The sequence below is a fragment of the Hordeum vulgare genome, chromosome 6H, assembly GCF_904849725.1.
Source record: "Hordeum vulgare subsp. vulgare chromosome 6H, MorexV3_pseudomolecules_assembly, whole genome shotgun sequence".
NCBI lineage: Eukaryota > Viridiplantae > Streptophyta > Magnoliopsida > Poales > Poaceae > Hordeum > Hordeum vulgare.
The window spans coordinates 56,689,542-56,701,111 of NC_058523.1; the positions used below are offsets into that span (position 1 = coordinate 56,689,542).

Genomic DNA, 11,570 nt, shown 5'->3' on the forward strand with positions numbered 1-11,570 from the left:
ATTGTAGCTGGTAGCATTTTCCCTCACGTTGCACGTGACTCTAAGAACACCTTGGATCCATCAACGATGGGGAGTTCTACACGACAGTGGCAAGGATTGCACCCTAGCTGGAAAGTTACATACCCAAAGATGAGGTTAAACACAAAAGCAAACATTTCCTTGAAGAATGATTCAGTTAGTAACCGGTCAACCAAGAAATTTATCAATTATCTATTACTCTATCTAAACCAATAGTCAACCAAAAAAGAGTTAATATCACTATGAGTACATGAACTTGAACAGTGATATCCAAACAAAAACTTGAAAAAGCAAGGTAACTGATCACTTAAGTCTCTAGGCGATAATAGTTGGATAAAAACATTCATCAACTGCCGGATCAGACGCCATGTCATCAACCGGCACGCGCTCGTCCTCATTCTTTTTTTTAGAAGACCCCCCTGATTGAATGACATATATTTCTGACAAATTGTTAACAATGATATGGAATGAAAACTTGTAAAATCGACCCCGTTTAGCCATGAAATAACACATAGGTGAGATAACTCTTCCTAAACCCCTTCGTTTGTTGGTCTGTTGGTGTTTGCTATTCATCAGCAATCGGCGGCGGCAATCAAGGATGCATGGATCCGATTCTCCATGGGTCTGGCGCCTACCTTCCAAAGTATGGTATGCACTCAATCACGCTGCCACCCTCAGGAGATTGGTGCCTCGATTTTGTTAGGTTTTTACCCGCATATCACCAGTTCATGTGTTCTCTATGATCCTTGCACGTACATTGGGTTTTGATGATCTGTTTGTATGTAAATTATGTCTCCTTTGCAATGATTTTGGCTAGGTCGGCTAGATGTGGTCCTTCGATTTAGGAACATTTAATTGAGAGAATCCGCTGGGCTGATGTCTATGTATCGCAGACCACAATAGTGTATAGGCTAGAGTCAAATTACAGTTTGTGTGATTTGCGCTAGTGAATGCATCTAGATGTTGATTTAGGATGTAGTTTTTCTTTGGGACTTAATTACTTTGCATATCATGCATATGTAGTCCATTAAAGCACAAAATGCTAAATTGACCAATCAGACAAGTTTTTAACATCGTATAACACTGTCAGCATTGCAGGACAAAATTCTATCATAATTCTTCAGCATATTTCACACTACAAGTATTCAACATCACACAACGCCGCTGGCCACCCACTACTCGTTGTCGTTCCTCCAGCTGCCATCGCCAACAATACCGCATCTACAGCACGCGGACGATGTCCCGCTGCCACTGAGACCACCTCTGCCTCGTGTGGAAGATGTCCCAACACCACGGTTGCCTCTCATGTCGCCGCCGCAACCGAGACCAACTCTGTCTCTTGCGGCCGATGTCGCACTACCACAAACAACCGCTCTCCTTCGCGACGCTGGAGGCATGCGATGCAAAAGTGCGCAACCACCGGGAGCTCTCAAAGGTGGGAGTGTGGGAACATGCTTGGTGTTAGAGATTTGGACTGGGGATCGGGGAATGGGAAACACAAGACCTCATAATGCATCTACATAATAACAACATGGTGCTTTGTGAAAAGAATAAATAACACATGCTTGTGCCACTTGGTGACATGGCATGTGATGTGGGAGCTGATCAGGGTTTTGTATCTAACTATTCTCTCATCAAGACTTAAGTGACCACTTTTCATGCTTTTTCAAGTTTTTGCATGGATCTATCGTCGTGCAAGTTTATGTACTTATGGTGATAATAACTCACCAAAAAAGATACAGTTCCGTCTTTTGAGATGACATTCCATACTGAAATGATAATTTTGGTAATGTACTAACATGAATTTTGATATGGGTTTTGGTGAGTATAGTTAGATGCTTTGAAAGTTCTTCGATATGTGAAAGTAGTTTTTACCATAAAGAACAACATTATTTCATTAGGAGGCCAATAGTAAGTTTTTTCTATACCATAACGCACAACATTTCATCAGGATTCAGACTATTCCTCGGATTTTAGGAATCAACAAGCTAATTACTACCGCGTTAGTATGATTCGCCTTGCCCCACGTCCATCCTCGATGGACCACTCCCTCACATAGTTGCTTCGCCTCGCATACCACCTATTATAAATGCAACATTCTATTACCTTCTTACTACCAAGGAAAATTATATCCATATTAACAAAAACCTAAATCATCACCACCATGAAAATGTTGGTCCTTGAAGGAGGATTCCTTTATCATCAAATCATGTCATGGACATAGAATCTCGGAAATCAAATCGACGCTTAATTAGTCCTTGTTGTTGCTGCCCGTCCTATGAACTTGCTTTGCAGCTGCCAAATCCGTGCACACGAGAACGCATGATACAAAAGAGGGAGCGGGAATCCTATTAACTGGAAGAGGATGGTGTGTGGGTGAGGATTGAGATACACATCTTGGTGACGACGCTGGCAAAGCCGCCGTCGGCGATGTGCGCGATGATGCTGATGTGGCACTGCTGCTCCTCCTCGTGGCGGGACGCTGATACGGCGCCACAGACGATGAGGCCAAGCCACCCACCTGCACCTCATTTTGCATCGACGGACAAGGCTGGAAGGAGGGAGTGGGGGGGGATTGCGGCGGTGCTTCCCTCAAGAGGTTGGTGCCTCAATTTTGTTAGGTTTTTACCCGCATATGATCACTTCATGTTCTCTATGATCCTTGTGCGTACATTGGGTTTTGATGATCTGTTTGTATGTGAAGTACGTCTCCTTTGCAATGATTTTAGCTTGGTCGGCTAGATGTCATCGTTGGATTTAGGAAAAGTTAATCCACAGAATCCGCTGGCCTGATGTTTATGTATAGCTATGTTTATGTATAGCTGACCATAATAGTGTAGAGGCTAGAGTCAAATTACAATTTTGTGTGATTTGCGCTACATCTAGATGTTGATCTAGGATGTAGTTTTTTTAGGGACATAATTACTTTGCATATCATGCATCTGTAGTCCATCGAAGCACAAAATGCTAAATTGACCGATCAAACTAGTTTTTAACATCGCATAGCCCTGTCAGTATTGCAGTACAAAATTCTATCATAATTCTTCAGTGTATTTCAACAACATAAGTATTCAACATCACACAATGCTGCTAACCAACACTGCTCATTGTCGTTCCTCCTGCCGCCGCCGCAAGCAATACCGCCTCTACAGCATGCAGACGATGTACCGCCGCCCTGAGACCACCTCTGCCTTGTGCGGAAGATGTCCCAACGCCACAGCCGACGTTCATGTCGCCGCCGCAAGCGAGACCAACTCTGCCTCTTGCGGCCAACATCCCACTACCATGAACAACCACTCTCCTTGGCGACACTGAAGGCATGCGATGCAAAAGTGCGCAACCTCCGAGAGCCCTCAAAGGTGGGAGTGTGGGCACATGCTTGGAGTTAGGGATTTGGACTCGGGATTGGGGAATGGGAAACATAAGACCTCATAATGCATCTACATAATAACACAAGGGTGCTTTGTGAAAAGAAAAAATAACACATTCTTGTGCCACTTGATGACATGGCATATCTGATGTGGGAGTTGATCAGTGTTTTGTATTTAACTTTTACCTCATCAAGACTTAAGTGACCACTTTTCATGTTTTTTCAAGTTTTGCATGGATCTGTTATCATTGTGCAAGTTTATGTACTTATGGTGATAATAACTCACCAAAAAAAGATATTGTTTCGTCTTTTGAGATGACATTCATGTTGAAATGATAATTTCGGTAATGAACTAACATGAATTTTGATATGGGTTTTGGTGAATATAGTTAGATGCTTTGAAAGTTCTTCGATATCTGAAAGTAGTTTTTACCATAAAGCACAACACTATTTCATTAGGAGGCCAATAGTAAGCTTTTCCTATACCATAAAGCACAACATTTCATGAGGATTCAGACTATTCCTCGGATTTTAGGAATCATCAAGCTAATTACTATCGCGTTAGTATGATTCGCCTTGCCCCGCGTCCATCCTTGATGGACCACTCCCTCACATAGTTGTTTCGATTGGAATACCACCTATTATAAATGCATCGTTCCATTACCTTCTTACTACCAAGAAAAAGCATATCCATATTAACAACAACCTAAATCATCACCACCATGGAAATATTGGTCCTTGAAGGGGGGTTCCTTTAAAGGGGGATTCCTTCGTCATCAAATCATGTCCTCGACAAAGAATCTCGGAAATCAAATCGACGCTTAATTAGTCCTTGGTGTTGCTGCCCGTCCTATGAACTTCCTTCGCAGCTGCCAAATTCGTGCACACGAGAACGCATGATACAAAAGAGGGGGCGGAAATACTATTACCTGGAAGAGGATGGTTAGTGGGCGAGGATTGAGATACACTTCTTGGTGATGACGCTGGCAAAGCCATCGCTGGTGATGTGCACGACGATGCCGATGTGGTGTTGTTGTTGCTCCTGGCGGTGGGACGCTGATACTGCGCCACAGACGATGAGGCCAAGCCGCCCACCCGCACTCCGTGTGCATCGACGGACAAGGAGGGAAGGAGGGACTGGGGAGATTGCGGTGGGTGGTGGTCGAGGTCTCACACGTGAGTGCTTGGAGTTCGTAGTTGCGACGATGAGGTAACCCAGAGGCGGCACTGAAGGACTTGAATCAACGGTGGAAGCGTTCCGGTATTGGTGGAGCATGAGGCAGCAGCGGCGTCGTGCACCATCAAGATCGAGCGAGCTAAATGGGAGATGTGTGACAACTAGGGTTCGCGGATGTGGTTATGTGGGTGGGGGTAGCGGCGGATTTTCACTGACCTGTTTTTCTCCATCGTTTATTTGTCATTGCGGCCTCGGGTATTGATTTGTTGAGAAAAAAACAGTGGGACAAGAGCAGGGAAGTCATGGGTGGGATAGATGGATAAAATCAGCAGGCATGGTCATGCGGGAGCGACGAACAACCTATAAAAGTTACCAAATATACCAACAATTGATTAAAGATTGATTGTGATTCATTCCATTCCATATAAAAGATATCAAATATACCAAAAAATGATTAAAGATTGAATATGGAAGTTACCAAATATATCAAAAAATAATTAAAGATTGATTGTGATTTATTCCTTTCCATACAAAAGTTACCCAATATACCCAAAAATGATCTCATTGGCAGATAAAAATGGTTTAAAAAGATCGTGAGGTGGGATAGATGGATAAAATCAGCGGCATGGTCATGCGGGAGCGAATGAACAACCTACAAAAGTTCCTAAATATACCGACAATTGATTAAAAATTGATTGTGATTCATTCCTTTCCATATAAGAGATACCAAATATACCGAATATTGATTAAAGATTGAATATAAAAGTTACCAAATATATCAAAAATTAATTAAAATTTGATTGCGATTCATTCCTTTCCATAGAAAAAGTTACCAAATATACTAAAAAATAATCTTATTGGCAGATAAAATCGTTTAAAAAGATCGTGGGCTAAAAGAAAACGAGCCGAAAGAAAACCAGCCAAAGGTGGAAGGGGAGACGGAAAAAATAAAAAAAGAAGCTACCAACTCCCCCTTTAAGAATAGAGATAGAACAGTAACATGTGTAACGTGTAGCTAGTCGAGGACAGTTTGCAATGCGGAAGCAGCTGTCGGTGGTTCAATGCGTTAGTGGGGCCTAGTTGGGATAGAGGTCGAAAGCATGTAATACGACCAGGACTAATATGAACAAATAAACAAATACAAACAAAAATCAAACTACACTAGTAACCTGGTAGCAGATAGATGGTGAGATTCCAGGGAACCATTGGGTATTTCCCATCTAATATAGGCAATTTGGTCTGAGACTGAGATTGGGCGATGGACTAAGGACTTGAACTTTCCTCACCTTCAGATTTTGAAAATTCAAGGCTGCATACTGAGTTGACAAACAAAGCCTGCTGCCAGAAAGCAGGCCCTGGATGGTCAAGCTAATTGCATAAAACAATCACTTTCGAGGCTAGTTTTGCAGGAAACACTGATCTACTAGTCTGTGCCCCAAACCACTGATGGACAGCTATTTGTTCTTTTCTGGAAAAAATTGATCGGCCGCTTAAGACATCTTAAGCATGCACCTTAGACTTTAAAAAAGATTGACTGTGTATTAAAATAAGTTAATCATATATTTCAAAAGCAAAAATATTAATCATATATTCTAAAGAAGTTAACCATGAATAAATATGTTCCTAATATAAACAAAAAATGTACAATGTATACGAAAAAGTAGTCATCAAACCCAGGAATTTGAAAAAAATGTTAACCATCTATTTTACAAAATATTAAACGTGTACAAAAATGTTTTTTATGTATACGAAGAATGCAGAACATGTATTTTTTTAATAAAAATACATCATAATAAAAAACTATTGGTCATCTTCATGTATTTCAAAAATGGTAAACACATACTAAAAAGTGTTCCTGATATTTACCAAAAATGTAAAATATGAATGGAAAATGTATTCTTCCAAATATTGTTTTTAAATACGTTAATTGTGTTTAAAATATTCTAAATTTGTATGCAAAAGTGCTCTATTTTATACGTAAAATGTATAAACGTGCATGGAAAATATACACATATTTTGAAGAAAATAAATAAAAATGATGAAGACAGAAGAAACGCAAGAACAAAACACCTTAAAATGAAGAAAAAAACAAACCCAAAGAAAACCGTAAAAGCCCGTGAGGAAATGAAGAAAATCAAAAAACAAGAGAAAATCAAAGAAAACTATGAAAAAGACGAAAAGAAAAAACAAAGAAAATAGAATAGAGAAAACCAATAACAATCGACAAAAGAACAAAAGAAAAAAAGAAAAAAATACCAGTAAAACCGGAATAAGACAAAGAGAACGGTGATAGAATAAAAAAGCATGATGAAGAAAGATGGAAGAAAAACGAGAAAGAAAAGGGGCAGTACTGCGCGCCGTCCCGAGCGCTCGCGCCGGTCGCAGCCCAGTCGTCAGATCCACATGCCGCACCGTTAGATCTCTCATGCAACAAATTTAGGCCACGACGTAGCATATTTCGTCCACGGTTGTAACAAAAATATGATTGTAGCAATATCAACGTGGTCATAGCAAAAAAAAAATGTTGATGATGCGTGGTAGCAACACAAAATGTGGGTTGTAGTAAAATAATTCGGTCAACTCGGGTTGCAACTCTCACGAACGTGTATGCAACTGTTTTAATGAACGATTGCAGCAAAAAATGATACCGGTTGTAGCAAAAATTAATACATATATAATAAGAATCAAAAGCCGGTTGTAGCAAAAAAATCTAAAAAATCGAGTTGCAACCAAACGTGGATGTGACTTTTTAATGAACGAATTGTAGCAAAATAAGAAATGATTGTAGCAAATTTAATCATGATTGCAGCAAATCTGAACGAAATAATATTGCAAACCCAGGTCAGCAAAACGCGCGGGCCACGCGTGACCGGACGAACGATTCGACCGGCGCGCCGGTTAGAAGCATTTCCTGGAAGAACAGCACAAGCAAAACGCAACAAAGGCTGCGAGCGAGCAAGTGCTGACAAACGGGTCGCCCAGTACCGAAGAGAACACAGGAAATCTTTAGTCGAAAGATAATCTTGTCTCGCTATATATGAGATTGTTTGAAATCGTGGACATTTTCTATAATTAAAAAATATTTTTCGATAGTCAAGAACAAGTTTTCCAATTTGTGAACATTTTTATTGGAAATGTTGAACACTATCTAAACCATGACTTTCTTAATATCACGGCCATTTTTTTGAAATCATGAACATTTTTAAATTCTTGATAACTTTTAATAAATACGTATTTTGTTTCCAATTCCAGAACATTTTTAAAAATTACGAACATTTGTCAAGAATATTCTATAAAATCATGAACATTTTAAAACAATAATGAACATTATCTTGGACCATGAATATTTTTCAAATTCTCGAACATCAATAATGAACATTATCTTGGACCGTGAATATTTTTTAAATTCCTGAACATTTTTATGGAATCAGAAATATTTTTCAGGATTCATTTATTTTATCCACAATTCCCAACTTGTCCTGAATCATTGGGAAAAAGGAAAAAAAAAAGGGCGATATCCAGGCCCCCACATAGGCTAGCCCAGATTGGTACCAAGTTCGTGCACAGCGATTTATGCGCCCAATTAGGATCACGCGCTGCAATCTGGGCCACCACGCTTAAATTTGTTTCGTCTAAATTACTAGGGGTGCGCTGTACTTAAAGCTACTCGAGTGGTTTTCTTCAGGACTTTTTAATGTTTATTTTGTTTCTATTAATACTTCTTCACCATTTTCTTCATTCACTTTTGCATTTTATTTTTTGCTTTTCTATTTTCTTTTTTCCTCTCCATTTTTTGATTGGTTTTCTTTTTTAATCTCCATTTCTTGTCTTCCTTTTTAATTTTCCGTTTTGTTAATATGTTTTTTGTTTTTCATTCTGCGTTCTTGTATACATAGTCAACATTTAAAAACAATTGATCGTCATTTGTCAAACACTTTTTAAACATTTTTTATATACATGATGAATCTTTTTTCCATTATCTGTTCAAAATTTCAAATTCTTGTTTTCGAAATTTTAAAATACTTGTTCAACATTTTTAGATATTTTGTACATTTTTATTATCATTAGATCGCATTTTAAAATACATAATCAACATTTTTCAAAATACTTATTAGATATTGTTTGAATACCTACATGATTGACATTTTATAAATGCATGATTAATATTTTTCTATATGTATAGTTTATTTCTGTAATATGTTTTGACCAGGAGAGTAAATAATTTTAAAATGAAATCAAGATAGGATTTAAAAATATGAAATAAAATAGAAAATATATGTATTAGACACGAACGTAGGCCCGCCCATATGCTCTTGCGCTTTAGCGAGTCGAAAGCCTCGACTCGGTGTAGGCGAGACATAGCATGGTCCACTGGGGAACATACCAGCACGCACCCAGTCCCCTCCCGCGCGTCCCTCATGGACCGTCCCATAAGCGGGGTTGGGCGCTCTAGTTTCTTTAAAATAGTTTGAATATCAAAAAGGTTCAAAATTTAAGGTAAAAAATGATTGGGCGCCCTAGTGCAAACTTTAAGGTAAAAGATGATTTTTGGGAAAATGCCATAGAAATCATAGCATGTTCGTGGTAGAAAAATAGTTCTCTATTTAAAAAAATAGTGTTAGATTATTTAAAAAATGTATATGAATTCAAACAATGATCGTAAAATTCAAAAAATGTTTGCTAATGAAAAATCCGATTAACAATTTATAAAGTTGATGAACCAAAATTTTTATTCATGCACATTGTTTTAATAACATGGATGAACAATTTGTGAATTCAATGAATATTTTTTGGAAAATCTATGAAAAAATGTTAATTTGATGAGAAAGTTTCTAAAAACAAAAGATGAACAAATTTCTAATTTGATGAGAATTTTTACATAACTAAAAGAAATGCAAATTTCATTAAATTTCAAAGTTTTTACTTGAAAGACATTTTTTGAGTTTTTTTAATGATTATTGAATTCGATGTAGATAGTTTTTATATTATTGACCATGTTTTGAATCTGATGAACAAAATAATGTTCGCGAATTGTAAAATAAAATTCGCAAAAAAATAGAGAATAAAATATAGAAAAGAAACGAAGAAGAAAAATACACAAGAGAAAACGGAACAAGAATACAAGAAAGAAAAAAAAAATCCCGGTTCACGGAAGGTTCTAGGTCCTTCCCAAAACTCGGCAAATACTGGGCCAATGATGCACACTGCATCAGCACGGCATCAATCCGTCACGCTGAGTGCTTTGAAAGAGTCAACACACTTAGAACATGGTTAATAGTATAACCAACTGCTGACTATAAACAGTCTTATAACCCATTTTATAGCTAGCTTGTACAATAGTTAGATATAAAAGAGTACTACTTTTATCATATATGGCACACATTTCATTCTCACAAAGCACCTAGGAACACGTGTTAGATCTGGCTCTTCACGAAGAGCGCGATTCCCTTCTCTTTTCTTTTCTCTTTCATTCAACTTAACAAAAATATACTATTTTAATCTTTACAGCATGCTGACTATACCTTATTGTACTTACTCTTATCGGCACCGTTACTTTGTAACCGACGCGCTCAGAGAAACCCCCAACAAAGCTGACACATAGCAAGCAATATCGATGCCGAAACTCTCCTGACATGGTTCCGATCAATTGACATTCATACACATGTCCAAATGACTAAGACTTCATACGATACGAGCATGCAGTGACATTATTCTGATCGCCAAGCTAAGCCCGGGATATAGCTGGCCCGGAGCTGCGCCATTAATGAGTAGCTTTGCGCGGGCCTCCGGCCGACATCACGGCGGAGACCTGGAACACCGACATGTCGCGAGGCGCTTCTTCGTACACGGACTTGACGAAGAAGGCGGCTTGCCAGAAACCGGGGCCGGAGCCGACGGGCAGGAACCTCGCTCGCCCTTCGTCTCCGAGCCCGAGCCCGGGCATGACGATCTTCACCATGCCGTTGCCCCCGGCCCCGGAGCTGGAGGCCGGGAACAGGGTGGACGCCACCGCGGAGCCGCCTGGCGGGAGGCTGCGCAGCTTGACGCCGTCGTAGTCGGTGAGGACATGTAGCGAGAGGCGACGCCGTATCGCCGCGCGCGGCATGCGACGCGCCTTGAGCGGAGCCATGCCGGCGTTGTCGACGGCGAGGACCGTGATGGGGGCGTTGCGCCGGTTGATGTCGTGCGCGAGGCCGGTGGACGCCAGCAGGCTGGTGAACTCGGCCAAGCCCGGGTGCGCGCCGAGGATGGCGGTGATGTTGTGGGCGGCGCCGTGGCACGGGAGGACAAGGAGGAGGAGCACGGCGGACGCATACTTGGCGGCGAGCGAGAATGCCATTGTGTAGCTAGTACGAGCAGAGTGGCGAGCGATGGCCTGAACCGTGGGTGCACTCCTCTTCTGTTTTTATAGCAAAAAAAAAGGTGGTGGCGAGCGATGATCTGAATCGTGAATGATTGACACACTCGCACACGAGTTCAGTACAAGCTAATTTGCTGCCTGGTGCGGAAATTAGTCACCGCGCAGGCTTGATGTCTATATTTAGCTTTACGTTGTGATCAAGGTTCAAGTCTATATAAAGCAGGCTAGTGTCTTTTTTATCCCTAAAAGAACTGTAAGTAGCTTTTTCAGCACACGTATGGCAGATTAGTACATGTGTTTTCTAGATGGTACTCTCCGCGCCCCTTGATATAAGAGCATCTTGAGCCGCGCCCCCAATGAACCTCTTTGGATCATTTTTTTTCGTCAGCGGATGAAAAACGGCTTACTCGCGTTTTCAGAATCCCGTTTTTCGCCGGCTTGGGTCGAAATTGGCCCCGACGATCCCAGCCCGTACCCAGCGTGCAGGGGGGCGCCCGGAGATGCCGGCGGAAGGAAAAACGACGTGCCCGACCCTCTCTTAGGCGAAAAAAAAGCATTTTCTTCTCCGAAACCGCCCCTCACGCACCACACCTTCCGCCACTGTGCCGATTCTGGCGCCGCCCCATCTGCCTACCGCCGCTACA

General features: G+C 40.7%; 1 protein-coding gene across 1 annotated transcript; it reads right to left on the reverse strand.

The window, feature by feature from the left end:
• Positions 1–10,205: 10,205 nt before the first annotated feature.
• On the reverse strand, positions 10,206–10,928 carry LOC123401129 (fasciclin-like arabinogalactan protein 1). Its single transcript, XM_045094855.1, has one exon. The coding sequence runs from the start codon at positions 10,903–10,905 to the stop codon at positions 10,327–10,329; it is 579 nt and encodes a 192-aa protein (XP_044950790.1). The 5' UTR covers positions 10,906–10,928; the 3' UTR covers positions 10,206–10,326.
• Positions 10,929–11,570: the final 642 nt, after the last annotated feature.